We start from the raw sequence: 18,742 nt of genomic DNA, 5'->3' as shown, positions 1-18,742 counted from the left end.
ATAGATGTACCAATTGAAATTCTAGAACATTCTGTGTGTTCTATTAAATCTCAAAAAAGTGTGCTCTATTAGAGTATCACATTATTACCAACACATCAAGTAAAACAATACAATCATCATTGTGTCTGTAGATAAGAAACACAAAAAGAAATGAAATCAGTGCAATGATATTAATTGTTAATAACGACTTTCTGCATTATTAAAATTTATTAGCCATAGAAATGGCTGCCACCTTTGATTTCACAACTTTTCAACCTGGCTATTGAAGACCACACTCTTTGGCTGTTTTTGTGTAGATATACAATAAGCATCAGAAATCTGTAGTTAATTAAACCAAGAGTATATAATGGGGGATTATATATTCTTGATTGAACCACAACTGCAGGTTTTACATCTACAGTATTAGCCACCAATAAAATTACACAGTGTTACAATATACTAACACTCACAATAGCAACAGCAACACTAACAATAGCAACACTTACAAGAAGTGATCTATAGATGTACAGTGGAACCACAACTCCCTGGATTAAGGACACAATAAAAAAAAACCATAATAAGGAGGGCCCAACAGATTTGGTTCCATAACATTCTTAGCGCTAAAAAGAGGAAAACCTCTCTACATTACAGCCTAAAATTCTTGGTCCATAATAGCTATACCTTTTGCAACATACATTATTATTGCGGAAATCAGCATAAGTAGTTTTATAGAAACTGATCTGCTTTCCATTACACTAAACCCCATGATTACTATACTAGTTTTCATTATTTCAGAGTACATTTTGTGATCATACCTGTAGACATCATTAATGCAACAACTATTGTGTACTTACAGGAGCAGCCACAAGCTCCTTAAAAAGAAACAATCTTGATACATGACCATGTCTTCTGCTCATCTATATGTAGCAGCACTTGAAACAATATTCAGGTAGAAGATGTTTTCGTGATATTCCTGCAACTCAGTTTCTACCAACTACTGTTACCACCATAATTATAAAATGGTTAAGCAAAACGAGACAAAAATGAGTATGCAGATATTTTTCATAAAAAAGGTTGCTACACTTTGTGCAGACAATATACACATGTACTCTAAATATTTTGTGCTTACAGCAGTAATAATATTAAACACCTCTGTATATATACTCAAATGTTAAATGCCATCATTTCCAATGTCTAAAAAGATATCAAAGGAGTCTCGAATACAATTGTTTGATGGTCCTGCTTCAGTTGTGAACAAGTAACGATAAAAGCTCCCATCCATACAGACAGCTAGAGAATAAACATAAAAATTTTATACTCAGGCCATGACAAATTAATTTTGTTTCACAGATGCAGTGGGTTGGGAAAACTCAAAAATAGATGTAAATCACATGATCTCTTAAAAGGTGCAGTAGCAAAAGAGGAAGGAAATGGAGCAAAGATTAAGATACTCTAATAAAGCAGTCAGTTGCAGCTAAAACAGTGTACATTTTTATGTATTTTTGGGTCACCACTAGAAGGCAAACAGTCCATGAAACATGATTAATTTGGTATAAAGAAGAAATGGCTACAATTCTGTACAATCTTAATAATGTGTGTACGTACACATACACCACAACATACCAACGACTGATTTATTGTCTGAACCAAATGCACACAGACAAGGTGACTCATTAGGTATAGTGAACTGGGCTAATCCCCATAATGATTCACTGTACGCTCCGAACAGGCCAACTTGAGCTAGCCTACACAAACAGGATGTGGATACGAGCTACATAAGATAGTATCATTACTTTGATTTTGTATTCAACTCTAAATTTCCCAGAGCAAATATGTGCACTGTTCCTTTGTCACTGGACACACAGAGGAAGGATCCATCATGACTGAAGTTGATGCTGTGGAAGAGACCACAAGAAATTTAGTACACACATGTGATCAGAGTCTTAGCAACCAAGATGGCTACCATAAAAGAACCACATACAAATACCATAGCAAAATAACCACATATACTATACTGTAGAAAATTTGAGTCCTCCTAATTATGTGTACGTAGTGTATAAAACATGTTATATCATTGACACTAACACAATATCTGTGACTAACTACTATTATATAGACAAGTATATGTATATAGCCAACAATAGAACAACAGAATAATCTACAAATCACTTACCATTGAATGGTAGCATGATCAGTGCCTCTTCTTAACTCTACTGGCTTACTTTCTCCATGAATATGACTTACTCTAATTAATGTACCCTAAATACAATGTAAATACCTACTTTATGTTGACACAATACACATTATCTTAACCACAAATGTCTGTGGAGAAAATTCAACTTGCGAGAGTTTAAGAAAAAGATAGACTATGCAGTGTATAATTCACACACAAAGGGAGTCATGGTCTCCATAACAAACCTTAGTAGAAGCTGTCGCCACTTTGTTCCCATCTCGACTAACTGCTATACAAGCTATGGCATTTTGGTGAGCATCTATCACTTTGGAAACTCGTCGAGTATTTGTACCAGAGTCAATGTCCTACCAATAAGATAACACACTACCATACACCATATGAATATTTCATACAGATATCATATTTTCATGCATTTCCACCACCCAAAATTTCAAGGGGTGGAATTTTCACTTCTTCATGATTTTGTTTGCCTTAACATTTAACAATACTAAAACAAATGCCATTTAATCAAACTGTAAATTTCAAAGGGGAAAATTTTCATGATGGCCACTATGTTGTGAACATTACAAAAAAAATTTTCATCAAAAAAATCCCATGTAGTTTGTTACTGAGATTAGATTATCAATTATGTCAAAGACATGGGGACACAGAAGGCAATGCCTACAAGGGTGTTCCCACACAAAACATACAAAGATAAACACACACAAACCACAAACAACAAACAAATACAACTGAGACACAGAACAGTTCTAAACTGTACACAAAAAGATTGTGTGGCAGAAGTATAAACATGACCATGCACATGCTTACTTCCCATTGTTGTGTGGGTGTTGTGTTATGTCTGTCATTCACAATGTAAACAATCAGGCTTCATAAATAGCATTGCTGTGAACTGCTATTTAATTACTAGGGCATGATATAACTGTTCCATGGTAGCTAGCAATAAGGCTAATGTACTGCTGTACAGTTACTAAATAGCACAAAATAATAATAATAGAGGAGGGAGGCTCTACTATAATACATGCACCTTCTTTTATTGTATGTTTAAAACATTATTATTTCTGAGCACATGTTCATTAAATCCGACTACACTAGGCTAGTGTGAGGTATACATGTATCAACCACTAAGGAAAAGATTACTGCAGTCCTATGCACAAAGATCCACCTCATCTCTAACACACAGCCCCAGAAAGCCTACAAACACGTTAAATACGCACACTACAGTATATCCTCACTAATCCAAACAATTCTGTACTAAACAATTACTAAAGCCCACTGATTTTGTACAGAGCTCAGTTTAACCATTCAGTACACACTAACATCAAAATACTCTAATTGAGCAGTCACTCATTCCATTCAGATTAATGAGCACTAGCTATTATAGCTGACCCAATGTATTAAACACTTACATATACTTGAAGCTTCCCAACTTGATGATCAGCTGGATACAGCAGTAACTGTTGAACACCACAAGTCACTTCACACAGACCTACAGTACGGTAGTGTTCATGATGGTTAATCAAAACAAAAATGTCACCCTAACCGAACTTTAATCACAAAAATGTGTAATTTTATTAAGCATCACATAATTATTATATTATTCCATGGATAATGAGACCAAAAATTTTTGGTCTACACAATATCTGCTTGCTACATGTAGAGATAGTACAACTGTACTATCTCTCTCTGGCCGAGAATCCTTGTAAGTGATAACCTGGGCTGGCTACCCCTGCAAAGAGGTGTGAACACCATTACATAACCTCAAAGCATGTGTTACAATAACCGTTATAGTAAACAAGGATGATAGTGGCTAGTTTGATGCTACCTTTAAAGACTTCCTGCAGGAATACTGAGCAATACACTATGTAGCACCAGCTATGATTGACTTATTTGTAAGTATCGTGAACTATTCAGTATCGTGAATAGTGCCTTAGTATCGATCGTGATACTAAACTGGCAGTATCACTCAGCCCTAATCACAATTCAAACTTGGCATCACTGTCACTTATTGTATACTAGGAAGAGTGTGTGTGCAGTACTAAAATACACGTACACATTAACAAGTAACAATTACTTGTCTCACCTTTGGGATTCGGTTGAGTCTGAATTGTTCTGTAATGCTCAACAGGATCAGGAAACTTGAATACGTTTATCTCATCCCATGAAACTACAATCAATCTGCAAATAATTTAGGAATGGCAATTGTTCGGCTCATATATACATACTTACGGCTTATGGGGATAATTTTAATACAAATAGAAGAAAAAATAATGCTAGAAGAGATCGCAGCACTAAAAGTAACCTTGTGGTACATCACAAAAATCCAAATTCTAGGAAATATCAGTCTCAATGGTCCCACTTGTTGTACTTGATGTTACTCAGACAGCAATTTTTGTTAAATTAACAAAATATCTTACATAACGTACTTGTTTACTCTCAGCCTGACAGACAACACAGGAGAATGGAAGGTGATCTCACATATCATCTTCTTCTTAAGGTCATCCCATATCATCACTGAAATAAATAAAATTGTGATTTATATATACACAAAACACTACTGCTAGAATTCATTTAGGGTTTAAATTTTTGCTACTTTTATCAGATACTAGTCCGGCAATTTTATATAAGCAAGTAAATTTAAATCCTGGCTTTTACACTTTTCTGCTAAATCGCAATGTTGCTAAATTTCAAAACTTGAAAATTTTGTGGTTCAAAAATTAAAAACATGTAGTATGTCCAAACTTTGCCCTACTATACAAAAAGAAATAGCTATAAGCTTTGAAAATAGGACGGACTGGTTTTAATAGGATGGACTGGTTTTAATAGACACACAAAGTACGATAAGTGCCTATCAAAATTAATCAATCAGCTGGTCACATGTGATATACGCGCATACCATTCCTCTCAGGATACTTTGGAGAATGACCTCCTCCAACTATAGCTAGTAGATTACATCTGTTGAGCATTTCAACATGTGATACACCTCCAACTTCATCAAAGTCTACAGTGAACAACACTAGTTGACTTCTAACTTTACACACAAATGTACACTGTACCTTGTCTGGTCTTTTCTGTAAGAGGATGTACATTGTATATTCTAAATCCACTCTCCAGTCCACAAGCAAAACATCCTACAATCAGGTAAATCACATACAGTTGTATCTCATGCATGTATATCAGGGGCATAGCCAGAACCTGGACCACCGGGATCAGCCAGGCCAAGGAATCAATAGTATTGTACTATCTAGATCAAGATACTCCAATAAAGTAATACAACAGACAACCAAATACTAATAGCAACTCTACGAAATCACACATCAATTCCAAGAGTATACTGGGTGGGTAGGGTTGTACCGATATGAGATTTTGCTGATATTCCGATAACCGATATTGGATAATATTTTCACGCCGATAAACTTAGCCGATCCAATAGAAAACAACATGTCTATTTTGTTGGAATTTTTTACTAGAAATTTGATTGTGATGGACAAATTTAGCTTGTTTGGAGTGGTAGCATTGCTACAATAGCTGACAGCAGTGACTGAAGCAGTAATGACAACATTGTGATACATGAAACTGCATTAAAAAACATCATTTGGTGCTCATGTCACTTCATTCACAAAAATGAACATTAATCCATATTATAATCATTGTCAAATGATAAGGTCGGGCCTACAACATGGTTTCCACAGCAAAAACTTTCCAACTCACTTGTTTTGTCACACCACGCTATATTCACCAGTGTGAAATCAACTAGTGAGCTCTGCACATACACACCATATTGTCTCAAATTACGGCCCGGGTATAATCATTTCATTCAAGCAACTTTTTATCCCGGCTACTAAACAAGACCGGTGACTATACAAGACCGGCGTTTATATATCTGATCAGGATTCACGAGTCAACTTCTACCTTGGTGTTGTACTCTCCTGGACTCTCCTTGATGTTTTCCTCAGCATATTTCACAGATTCAAGCTTAAAACAACTCTGTAAAACGTTCTTCGTTTATAACGCCCAGAATTGTTAAAAATAATGACTGCACTAGACGTTTATTCAAGACTCGGTGTTTATTTTGTTATGATGCTGTATACCCCCAGCCACTAAACGGGACTGGCAGTAATTTGTGGCAATACAGTAGCTAACTATATCATAGTGGTAGTTTATAATGTACATATCAAAATCTTCCCCCCCTCCCCCCAAGGCATATGAGGTTATGGTGGTACACCCAATACCCCATAGTATCCCCAGTCCCAAATATGGGAATTTGATTTTGTACAGAAGTTAACAACCAAAAGAACATTTGGGTGTTAACAAGCGGTTGTCAAATGCCCCATAGTTGGACAACAGTTTTGTGTCGATTCCCTCTGTAAAGCCCCACCTCAGCCTGAGGTGGGAGGTGGCAGGCATGGAGCGAAGTACTTAGGTACTTGTACTTAAGGACACTCAAGTACACCTTCTTGAGTACTTGTATTTATACTTAAATACTTTTTGTACAAATTTAATGTACTTGTACTTATACTTAAGTCCTAAGTAATGTACCCAAGGTACTTAAAGTACTTCTAAGTACTTTGAAGTACAATGAGCTACATATGTACAAGTGAAATAAGTTGTAGCTATATATATATATTGGCTGAATTTGGCTGAATTTGGCTCAAAGATGATATATTCCTGGATTGATATGGTCAGCTTTTGGTTGAAATCACAATTGCTGCATTTGCTCTAAAAACAGGATTTAAAAGGTTTCCCATCTTCTGATTCGTTTCTCTGTTGATCTTAGAAACAGTTGTACTGCTTTTGGCCTGAAAGATTTAGTTGATCATTATAAGAAGCAGGCAGCTATAGCAGCTAAGAAGAAAGATTATGTCCTGAACAGAAACAATGAAGTACACTCACTAAGCAGGTGGATGAATACATTGAAACTGAGACAGTAACAATGGCCCAAAATCCAGCAAATAAGATGACCAAAGAAATATCCTCTGCTTTCAAGGCAAAAAACATCCTAGGAGTACCATCTTCCTCTGTGCCTGTTGAGAGACTCTTTAGCATTGCAGGAAAGGTATTTACTCCTGAAAATTTTTGCCTTACAGATGGCAGATTTTCATAATTTTATTAGGTGCAACTAAAACTACATAAATGCAATCATGAACACTGTAAGCATAATCTGTGCTTGTACTTAAATACTTTCACAAGTACTCGTACTTTACTTAAGTACTTCTCTTAAAACAATGTCATGTACTTGTACTTCAAGCTCCATGCCTGGGAGGTGGTTGGGGCAATATATTGATAGGTGCATAATCTATGGCTACATGTATGTAGTTGAGGAAAACTTTTTATTTTCAGTGTTGGAAAGCAGTGCAGCTATAGATAACCCGTCATCAGCGGAAGACCTACAATCACACACTTTGTTGGTTTTGGCTTTTCTTTAATGTGATTGGATGTTTTGTGCTTGCGTGGATGCCTGGACACTTGCCTGACCCCTCAATGACTGGCCTGGCTGTTCCCGAGGGACATCTCCCTACTTAGTTTGGATTTATTCCTCCTGTTTGTAATAATTGAAAAACAGTCACTTCAAAAAATAGATAAATATTTAGGGAACAACATAGCACATTTTTCTATAGTACAGCATGGAACGGAACACTACGACAGAAAGACCTTAACAAAACATACAAGCAACCTTGATCTTGATTAAATCTGATATTAAGAACACCCCTTGACTGAGACATAGATGTCGTCTCACTCCCGAGTCTTATCCCAAATAATGCATACTAAATACATGCACACGTGATTGTCTGGACTCACCCGTATACTACCGTGTACTACGTGACAAGAAAAGGTCATCTGATACCTGTAAAAGACTTCGTGACAGTGATTTAGCCATGACGACTGCAAGGAAATATGTGTTGGAATCTCAGTTTCAAGGTGAACCGAAACGGTCCGACGTCAAAATTGTCGAAGAGAAGCTGCCACCTTTAAATGATGGAGGTAAGGAATGTCCGGCTCGTGGATAAGTCTGCATACTTTCCTGCAGAAATTCTAGCTGAAGCAGTGTGGCTATCCGTTGACCCTTACATGAGGTGGGTGCATTTATGGTTTGGTTGATTATTTAAACTCGCAGTAATCGGCAAAGCCGTTCTTCCGTACTGGAATATACCATAGATAAGGCCAGGCAAAGTTGATTGTTAGTTTCCCGTTCAAATTTTCAAAATATCACGCGGGCGGGAGGTCATTATTCATTATGGTGAAGAACATGTGATTTTTAGGGACATGACTAAAACGCGGAACGGACTGGGAAAAACTTGCCTGAAAGGTTTTTGACCACAGAAATTCATTGTATAGCTGCTAGAAAGAATATAACACGCAACAACAACCTGAAACAAACCTCTGAACTGCTCTGAACACGATGTTGAAGTGTACTCAAGCCGATATTAAGCCCTGCACTTAAAGATAGTCTGAAATTAAATTCATTTTGTGCTTTTTAAATTAAAAGCCATTTTGTGCTTAATTAAATTCCGTTCACATGTGTAAACAAGACAAGGCACAAGCTTTAAGCCTGTTATGTTACTTGAATTCGTGGTCTGGTTAATTTCTTCAGTTTTATAGGTGACAGGTCCTGACAGGTAGGCTTCATTTAATCAGCTGGCAAGGTACTGGCCGGCTACTACAAATACAGTCTGTGTTATTTTGTTTGTTTAAACTGTAGCTAACCGACAACTTCGCTGTCACAGGCGCTCACACTGGCAGACTGGCGCTTTGTAAATTATTCCAGAGTTTAATGGCGGCTCGAGCACACGTTTAGAGGTTTGTTTAAGGCTGTTGTTACATGTTATTCTTTATAGCAGCAATTTAGTGAGTTTCTATGGCAAAAAAACGTTTTCAAGAAGTTCCTTCCAGTCTGTTCAGTGTTTTAGTCATGTCTGATTTTTAGCCATGTCAATAAACCTTGCCATGCCCACTTGTGGAGCTTATATTGCCCTATTTGTGGTAGCATGTGTCTGGGGATATAATTATACTGCTACTGTATTTTCATCAATAAAACTGATGGTTTTTCTCTCTAAAATAAACCCACTATTACAATAATGAAATTATTGTGAATATTTGAAAATCCGTGTGGTGGAAATAGCCATATAATGAAAATTTTGTGGCATTTCTATTAAACCATGTGGGCGGGAAACTAACAATCAACTTTGCCTGGCCTAATATATTATCTATAAATATACATAGCAACACCATATGTACAAAACTACACACAACACCTCCGTAATCAGAACAATTCATGGTTTGTTGTATTTCAAATGATGCCCACAGGCCTTACATGAGGAGGTTCAAGGCTGGAGATACAATGATTGGAACACAAGTTGCCAAGTTAGTGTTCAGTACAGTGTGTATGTATGTATCCATGCATGACACCAAGTATGAACCGTACATGTGCCCTAGAGGTACCAACTGGAATCCTGTACACAACATTTGGATTTCATATTCTTATTTCATCAACGTTAGATAATTCAAAAGTGATTAGAAAATCAAATATCGATAATTACAAGCTGGATTCTTGGTTTAGAATCAGGAATATTGTCCAGGCATTTGGAATCTTGTACACGATTTTCAAGGTTTTTAGTTGGTGTCGGATCCTTCGTCTGTCCCCTAACAAGGCATACTCACATCTTTTGTCAGGCTGGCTAGATTTTGAACACATCACCCCATTTAGTGTATCTGTTGTTGTAGTAGTTAATGTACATTGCTGTTATATTTTATCATAGGGTCATTGAGAGTAAGAATGAAAAGTTTGCAGTGGGAGATTATGTAGTTGGTGCTTTTGGATGGAGGACTAAGACCATCTCTAATGGAGAAAAATTATCCAAACTTGACCGCAGTATGTACACTGATAAGAAGTTATCAAGTGCTCTTGGTGTTTTGGGAATGCCTGGGTAAGTTGGTAGCTTTATGTGGAAACCAGACGTAGAGTAATAATGTATTTGTTGAATACTTGTTTGGTGAATGTCAGCATCATGTGCTAAGACCATTTGCAGTTACAAGCACTATAAAATTAATATTACAGTGTGTGTATCAACAGAAAGATAGATTTATGCAGTAGTAAAATGAATTGCAGTTGCTTTATACTAAAACTTCAAATGCAATGGTACATTGTATTGATGAATAGGTGGGCCATATAGATGGGTAAGCTTTTCTGATTATCTTTTCATCACAAACAAAGGCAAAAACTGTAAAGAATGGTTTATATTAGTGTTCCACCGATAATCGGATCGGTATCGTATCGGAGCCGATATTGGGCTTTTCGTATCGATCGGTATCGGTTATTCAGGTATTCCGATACCGATTAATAGCCACTCGCGCCAATCGTCATAACCATAACTATCATCATAAATCCTATGCTAGCAAAACGTGAGGTATAACAAGTTGGAAATAGTGTTGAGTATTATTCTAGCATAAAAGGTACAGGAATTGCTTTGCTAAACATCAAGCAACTGCTACTTACTATGTTTGCATGAAAAAGATCGAAATACTCTAATAGAACAGTCACTGCACAATAATATATTCTACTAGAACAGTCACACATAGCCAGCTTGAGATGATTGTAAATTGTATAGCAATTATCGGTATCGGTATCTGTATCGGTGAAAATTTGCTTCTAGGTATCGGTATCGGATCGGTAGTTATTTTTCTGTATCGGTGGAACCCTAGTTTATATAAGAGTACTTTTGATATGAAGAGACATTGTCTTTGCCAGAACTTGATGGCATTTTAAATAATACGAGTGCATGTCCATTTTAAGATCACATGGTCTATTGTATACCACTGGATTCTGTAGTGCATGAATTGTAGGTTAAGGCCATAATACTAGGCATTGCAAAGATATGCCTAGCAGTGTACAGCCGTGGCAAACATTTGGTGAAGAAGGCTGTTTTCTAAGTTGGTGTGATGAAAGGCATTTTACCCTACTGCATCAATGCTTAGAGTGGAGCTCATATGGTGAATGTAGTGGCTGTGGAATCTTCCTATCATTAATATGTGCGAAGGTATTTTAGTTTGCATAGAGGCTTGTGTCAGCCTAAATATAGGCTTACCGGATTTAAAGGATTAATTGAAGGATTTGATAACTTGATCATTAGGTGCCATCAATAATTGCTGAGGTCCAAGACACATACTAAGTGTGCCTTAAGTGTTGCATATATATATATATATATATATATATATACACTTGTATTAGTGTGTTTAATCCTACAGTGCTACTGCATATTTTGGTTTCCTGGAGTTGTGCACTCCTAAGGCAGGAGAGACACTGGTAGTGAGCACTGCTGCTGGTGCTGTGGGATCTATTGTTGGTCAAATAGCAAAGATTAAGGGATGTAGGGTAGTAGGTAAGCAGCTGTTGTGTAATCATGGTCATGTCAGAGCCTGTATACACTACCCACCCACTAAACTGTTGTATTGTACTGTGTTTCTGTAGGCTTTGCAGGATCAGATGAAAAGGTTGGGTACATTAAAGGACTGGGATTTGATGAGGCTTACAACTACAAGACAATCACATCTCTGAAAGAGACCCTACAGAAAGCTTGTCCTAAAGGAATTGATATGTTCTTTGATAATGTAAGTGTCTTTTGGGTTTGTTCCAAGTATTTATAAGGTGCCTGCTACAAGACTAACTGTAGAGTAGTAGTAGCCTCCCTGGACTGTGCATGTTTTATTTTGAATTATGCTACTGTATCTAGTTTTGTTTAGTCACCACATTGTGTACAGTGTCTACATTGTGTACAGTGTCTACATTGTGTACAGTGTCTACATTGTGTACAGTGTCTACATTGTGTACAGTGTCTACATTGTGTACAGTGTCTACATTGTGTACAGTGTCTACATTGTGTACAGTGTCTACATTGTGTACAGTGTCTACATAATGTACAGTGCGGTCAGTACTTGTCTATGTTAACAGTACATGATATCTTACATGGACGTATTGCTCTGCAGTTTAGTGATTATTTCTCTTTTACTTTTGCATGTACAAGTTCACATTCACTTTCCGTTCATTGCAAATCATTAACAGTTATAGATACTCGTTTTTTGTAAACAATGTTTTTCTCTGGAATAAGATTCATTATGTTTACGCTGTGAAAATAGAGCCTGTAAAGTCTGATGCATTGTTCAAACAACACAGTGATTTTTGTTGATTGGTAGCCAATTATATGTTCAGTGGGCACACTCTGTGCATACGTGCATACACGTAAAGAACCTGACGCTACTGAGTGAAAGAACAGTGTATTCGAGAAGAGTATGGCACATCTCACAGAGAAACTTAATACAAAGAGAAGACAAGGCAGCTATGACCTGGAAAGCAAATACCACCAGGAATATTGATGCTGCCTTGGATGAATCTTTAAGTTCCATTTTTTACGTGCACTGTACTCTGTGTCATCATGAATATCAACCCTTGCACATGGCGTCTTCATTCGAGATTTCATCATGGTTGCCACCCCTTGCCTTGACAGTTCTGCTAGTGAAAGTAAACGTCTAGATGGAGTTTCATCATTGCGATTCCATGCGGACCAGCTGCCCTGAACTAGTAACATAGGCTATCAACAACAGTCAGATTTATGAGAGGAAGCAAAGGTATGCAGGTTACTTTACTGGCTCATTTTTCACAGCCTATAGTACAGTTTGACACTCTCCCTCCCCCATTATGTACTCTTGGTGTAATGTATGTGTGATACCTAGTCTCCAGCAGCCAATCTTTTTTAGTGGTCTAAGTGACAATGAATTCCCTCACCTTATTTGAGGTTGCATAATAACTTTTAAAGAATGCATCTTTATGCAAAACGGACTTGTATACTTGTATGTTGTCAGGTTAGCCTAATGCCATTAGCCTAACCATATGTCAGCCAATGGTTAATCACATGAGCTGCATGTGGCCTGATTCACTATGAGTGGTAAATGGACCAGCAATCATTCTAATGAGTAGACAATAAGTTATGGATCATTTTTTGAATGAATTTACGTGCTTATAAATTTTATGACAAGTTTTGATCCCCATACTTTTGTTGTAGGGTAACCGCCAAGGTATCAGTATTGATAGCCTTAAGACAAACACTTCATAAATTGCAGTGTCCCATGCTAAAGATTAGAGACTTATAATCCCTTCTTAACTAATGTATTTACGTTCATATATGGTGCATGCGTGTGCTATACCACAAATGCTCTGATTCTACAACTTAACTAAATACCCCAGACAGACAGACACACACACGCACACACTGTACAGAGCTGCTGGTGGTACATTTGGGACATGGGATTTCTAGTATGTAGTACATGAGGTTTCGTGTGGTAGTTTAGTCACTCGACATATACGTGCATCCTTTAGGTTGGTGGAGACTTCTATGATACAGTTCTACCACTGATGAATGAGTTTGGTAGAGTTTCAATATGTGGATGCATCTCTCAGTATAACCTGGAGAAGCCAGAACAAGGTACTCTTAACAACATACACTGGTCATTGAAAATTCACACATAAATCACAGATGAGATTACTTATTACATAACTCTTCTTATGCTGTTTGTTTTCTAGTACCTTTCTTTGAGGTCACGTCAGCACGTTACTGGACTGTATAGTAACATTGTCCAACAATAACTACCATATAGTCCCTGTAGTCTCTTTGAAGTATACCTTCACTGGGATCTTTAAATCATCAAACAAGCTCCTTAATGATCCTGCTGCACTTATAGCAGTCAAGCATGGCTACTAGATACTGTAATAAACAGTCATCCTAATGGAACAGTCATGTACCATAACATTATTGTGATATAACAGTCCCATACCACTAAACAAAATAGTTTAACCACTTGGATCCCTAATTCATTTCTAAATAAGCAATTTTGTCATTGAAATCCTGACTTATTATTATTGACCACCTGGTCCAAAATCATTTCTGTTGGATTAGGGCTTTTATCGTTTTAGTGATATATTGCAATATTTGATACCATGCCTGTACGTTATTGTCATTAAAAATCCATTTGTTATGCAGTACTTGGCTAAGAATCCTTGTAAGTGATAACTTGGTTACCCCTACAGAGAGGTGTGAACACCATAACATAACCTCAAAGCATGTGTTACAACATGTGTTACAAGTAATAGTTGTATGAGGTTTGTATCTGATTTGTAACAAATCATATACAAACCAAATGGGTGTGTTTTACCGATTTGTAATATGGGCATGTGTAGATCAAAGGTGTCCATTTGTAACATGGAAGGAACAAGAACGCAAGGCTAATATTGGCTACTGCTGAGGGCTGTATACAAAGAATGATTGTACTCACTAATTACTGTATTGATAGCTAATTTATTCATTGGTAGCTAGTTTGTCATCATTGATGCCAATCACTCCAGCCATTGTACCGCTTCACATCATTTAGATGGGTGTAGCTGAGTGTCTGATATTTGATGAGTGGTGCAGCACTATAATAATAGCCTTGGTTAGTTTAATTTATTGGTGAATGAGTGTGTGGTATAGATACCGACTCACCCCAGTGGTTGTACTGCTTCCCATTCATTCAGACTAGTGCAATGTTGTGTGTTCATTCGTTCCAGAGCGATTTACCTCCTTGTCAGTTCTTGATATATTAGCCTTGCATTGTGACTTCCTGTGTTGGTCTGGTGTTTGGTTTCATTTGGAGTCTTTGAACTAATCGCCCAGCTTTAGTTTGTGATATCGCCCAGCTTTAGTTACATGTTGAAATTTGTGTGTTAAATTCATCACATTACCCAGGGGCCAGGCTGAGTGGCACTATTCTTTTCAAACAGTTGAAGATTGAAGGGTTTATTGTTCATCGCTGGTTGGCAAGGTGGCCAGAAGCTTTCAAAGAGATGAATGGGTGGATTGAAAAGGTGAGATTTGTTTCATCAGAGAATTGTGAGAATTGCCATCTATTAGTTTTGATTTTGTTGCCATGTACATGACCATGCATGTGGGTTGTACATATGTAAACATTGGAGAACAAGGTCTGTTTATGAGTCCTTGTTTTGCTATTTATTATGCAGGCCACTTTGCTGAACGTTTAGTAGCACTGTGAAGTGCCTTTGATTGTGCTACTAACAATGTCACAGCAATGTTCATGAGATAGATTACTGGACTTCCTTATTTGTTCATGTTACAGTCAATATCATGCTTATCTGTTTGTGTTACCTTTCTGGGTATGGTCGCACAATCTTTGTTGTTCGTACTCTTTCATGTCACAGTGAAGCAAAGGATATAACTGTGATGCCTAGCAATACAATGAAGAAAAGGAAGAGAGACTAGTAGCTAAGTAGAGGGCAAGGTGATCAGCATTGAAGACATGACACGAGCTGCCCTTTTGGGGTTACAGGCCAACACAGACAAGTCATTTTTTAGATCAAGAGTTTATTGTTTAATATTTTGTCTTAGTACTGAATACTGTGCAGATTTTATGTACTGCTGTTCCCTTGGCCATCATGAGCTCTCCAAGAGATGCCTATAGTCATTGTTTAATGGTGTCTACACATGTTAGATGTGTACAGTAAACATGCAAACAAATAAATACATAGACTGTATTGCTCAGTTCAGTGGGTGCTGCCGCATCTGACAATATGCCATAACTAGCTGTCATAAGTAACTGCCACTTGACAACCATCATTGCTTGTCAGACCTTATGATGCTATTAGTTAATCATGTTGCCAAACATTACCGAGGAGGCGTAACTCAAACAAAACAGTTTAACACACTGTTGGAGAAGATGTTCAGAGTGCCTTGAGGCCACAACCAATGTTCTATTGTAAAGCTTATGTACATGTGTAGCCAAGTGTAATTTGTGTTGTACATATTACCAAGTTATCATTCACTCTTGATATTATATACTTCATAGGATCAGCTCAAGTATAATGAAACAGTCACTGAAGGATTTGATAACATGTTTGATGCATTTGCTGGTCTCTTCACTGGAAAAAACTTGGGCAAAGCTGTCGTGAAGGCTTAGAACTTTCTATGTTACATTATAAGTGTTTAGATTTCTATCAGAACACAACATTTTGCATTGTGATTTTTTATTTAGATTTTTAGTAATATATTTTACTATATTTTACTAAATTACGGTACTTGTTGAGAAAAAATTCAAAAGTTGATGTTAAATAATAGCAGTTTTTTTTTCTTTTGAAGGGGGTGATGCATTTAGTGATGTGCGATAATAAGTTTGCAACTATATACTGTTTACATAATACTTGGGGTCAAACACATGGCATAAAATTACAAAATGTACTCTATATAGTTGCAAGTACTTAACACAGTTGTGTATTGGAAATCCACGTACTTGAAAATGATGTTTTCAGTAACATAATTAAACGGATGCTGGCCATCACTACAGGGCTTCCAACCTCCCAGCTAAATTTTGCAAAGCATGAACAGTTAATGTAGCCACCTTAAAAAAGATCATTCAACACGATACAATGCAGTGTGTTCGTATGTATCATAATTTCCCCTCCATGACTATATGTGTCAAGTCCAATGCTGATCTGTATTGCTTAGTGTGTGTGTGTGGGCACTAAAAGTAAAAGTGTGCGTTATTAAATTTAGACATATCTCCATATTTCCTTCTATTAACATTTCTAGAGAATTGAAACAAAACGGATTTTTGTTACTTCAATAACGAAAGTGAGCAATTTACATTTTGAAGAGAAGAAATGAAAAAATGTTAGTTTTATAGAACTGTGCCCAAGTGGTGGGAGAGTTGTCTATACACCATCAGATATTCTTTGGTATGCAAATATAGTTTTACTAGACAAACATATCTCCTTTAATATCTCAATAAATCTTATGGTATCTCGATTATCGGATAATCACATGCACCAGTTTATTATACCTGCTGTGCTTCAGTGCTCAAAAAGCCCACACATTTAACTGTAAACACAGTAACGCACCGAAAGTTGTTAATGATATAGTTGTACATATGCTTCCAGGAGACACAGCAAATGTTAGTGTATATGCACATTTAAGTACAAAGTGTATGTGGTGTGAACATGTGTTTGTAGTATTTGAGTGTGCACAAGAAATGTTGGAATAAACAACAGGTAGGTAAGATTGATGTTCTGTGAAGATTTACTGACTTTCAATATTTCCATCTACCAAAATGAGATAAACTAGTCTACAAATAAGGGGATAAAGTCACCGCACAATGATCCAAAATGGTTATATATATATATAATAACTCTATACAAAAGAATGTGACAAGTTGAAATCCATGGGAACGTATATGGGTTTTAAATACACCACATAGGAACTGTAACAATAATACATTAAAAATCACTGGATATAGCTTCATTGTATGTGTAGAAGGTACATTTCCCCCCCATCAGAATTTCTGCATATCACAATTGTATACACCAAAGTGTGAGATATATATAGCTTTTGCATCCATAACAGCAAGAGTTCATAATAAATTATATATATCTAATCAAAAACAGCCAAGATGTAAAAAAAGGTGCGGCCCCCAAAAAGGCCATGGTAAAAAAACAAGTGGCACAAATTCACCTGAATTGTTGTTATTAAATTTTTTACGATTAACCTACCATCACAGCCATTTCTTGGCCACCACCTTGGATTTCACATCTTTTTTTACCATGGCCTTTTTGGGGGCCGCACCTTTTTTTACAGCTTGGCTGTTTTTGATTATATCATCTTTTTGTATTTGTATACTGCAAAGCCAGCCTATGGCTGGCTTTGGGGCTTTTTTAACCCACGTGTTTTTTTATTTAACACAGGAAGAAGAAAAGAACTTAAAGAAGATTTTTAATACTTAAATTATTTTTGATTTTATTAGTAATTATACAAATTACATACATATATTTATTACATGCCCATTATTCCCCACAGGATATTTTTTAGCAGCTGATCTCTCTACTGGGTGACTTAAAACATAGCTGAACTATATACAGGATGGTTTCTTTGTAGCTGAACTCTCTACAAGGTGACCTCTTCTAGCTGATTTCTCTACAGGGTGATTTGTTTCTAGCTGAACTCTCTACAGGTTATTTGTTTGCAGCTAAACTCTCTACATCCATGGTGGTTTCTTTGTAGCTGAACTCTCTACATGATGGTTTCTTTGTAGCTGAACTCTCTACAAGGTGACTTCTTCTAGCTGAACTCTCTACAGGGTGATTTCTTTGTAGCTGAACTCTCACAAGGTGACTTCTTTTAGCTGATCCCTCTACAGGGTGATTTGTTTGCAGCTGAACTCTTTAGGTGGTGATTTCTTTGTAGCTGAACTCTCTCCAAGGTGACCTCTTCTAGCTGATCTCTCTACAGGGTGATTTGTTTGTAGCTGATCTCTCTACAAGTTGATTTGTGTGTAGCTGATCTCTCTGCAGATTGATTTGTTTGTAACTGATCTCTCCACAGGGCAATTTGTTTGTAGCTGAACTCTCTATAAGGTGATTTGATCTTTCTGCAAGTTGATTTGTTTGTAGTTGAACTCTCTAAAGGGTGATTTGCTTGTAGCTGAACTCCTCACATTGTGTCTAGTTTCTAGCTGATCTCTCTACAGGGTGATTTGTTTGTA

The 18,742-nt window shown here is 36.9% G+C and overlaps 2 protein-coding genes across 2 annotated transcripts; one reads left to right on the top strand and one right to left on the bottom strand.

Annotated features, from left to right (window-relative positions):
* Positions 1-1,027: 1,027 nt before the first annotated feature.
* On the bottom strand, positions 1,028-7,987 carry LOC136260380 (WD repeat domain phosphoinositide-interacting protein 4-like). Its single transcript, XM_066054092.1, has 11 exons — positions 7,848-7,987; positions 5,230-5,304; positions 5,070-5,174; positions 4,600-4,687; positions 4,257-4,351; positions 3,583-3,662; positions 2,398-2,517; positions 2,153-2,238; positions 1,773-1,874; positions 1,603-1,724; positions 1,028-1,269 (listed from the first exon to the last, which is right to left on the bottom strand). Exons 1-11 carry the CDS (start codon positions 7,894-7,896, stop codon positions 1,151-1,153), a joined length of 1,041 nt encoding a protein of 346 aa, XP_065910164.1. The 5' UTR covers positions 7,897-7,987; the 3' UTR covers positions 1,028-1,150.
* LOC136260381 (prostaglandin reductase 1-like) lies at positions 7,950-16,263 on the top strand. The gene is made up of 9 exons (XM_066054093.1): positions 7,950-8,155; positions 8,202-8,247; positions 9,479-9,535; positions 9,931-10,098; positions 11,417-11,550; positions 11,640-11,779; positions 13,542-13,647; positions 14,944-15,062; positions 16,058-16,263. Exons 1-9 carry the CDS (start codon positions 8,050-8,052, stop codon positions 16,166-16,168), a joined length of 987 nt encoding a protein of 328 aa, XP_065910165.1. The 5' UTR covers positions 7,950-8,049; the 3' UTR covers positions 16,169-16,263.
* The last annotated feature ends 2,479 nt before the right edge of the window (positions 16,264-18,742 follow it).

The sequence above is a fragment of the Dysidea avara genome, chromosome 7 (genome assembly GCF_963678975.1).
Source record: "Dysidea avara chromosome 7, odDysAvar1.4, whole genome shotgun sequence".
Classification (NCBI taxonomy): domain Eukaryota; kingdom Metazoa; phylum Porifera; class Demospongiae; order Dictyoceratida; family Dysideidae; genus Dysidea; species Dysidea avara.
The sequence above is the reverse complement of the archived record's forward strand: the minus strand, read 5'-3'. Positions and strand labels throughout refer to the sequence as shown.

Bases quoted from the DNA above. Each gene is read 5' to 3' on its own strand.
- LOC136260381 (XM_066054093.1), top strand. From the start codon at position 8,050: ATGACGACTGCAAGGAAATATGTGTTGGAATCTCAGTTTCAAGGTGAA. The intron at 9,536-9,930 runs GTTAGTGTTCAG...ATTTTATCATAG, and splicing joins ATTGGAACACAAGTTGCCAA to GGTCATTGAGAGTAAGAATG. The intron at 13,648-14,943 runs GTACTCTTAACA...CACATTACCCAG, and splicing joins CCTGGAGAAGCCAGAACAAG to GGGCCAGGCTGAGTGGCACT.
- LOC136260380 (XM_066054092.1), bottom strand. From the start codon at position 7,896: ATGTCTCAGTCAAGGGGTGTTCTTAATATCAGATTTAATCAAGATCAA. The intron at 5,305-7,847 runs GTTGCTTGTATG...ACCTGATTGTAG, and splicing joins CAGATTTAATCAAGATCAAG to GATGTTTTGCTTGTGGACTG. The intron at 2,239-2,397 runs GTTTGTTATGGA...CATTGTATTTAG, and splicing joins TGGCGACAGCTTCTACTAAG to GGTACATTAATTAGAGTAAG.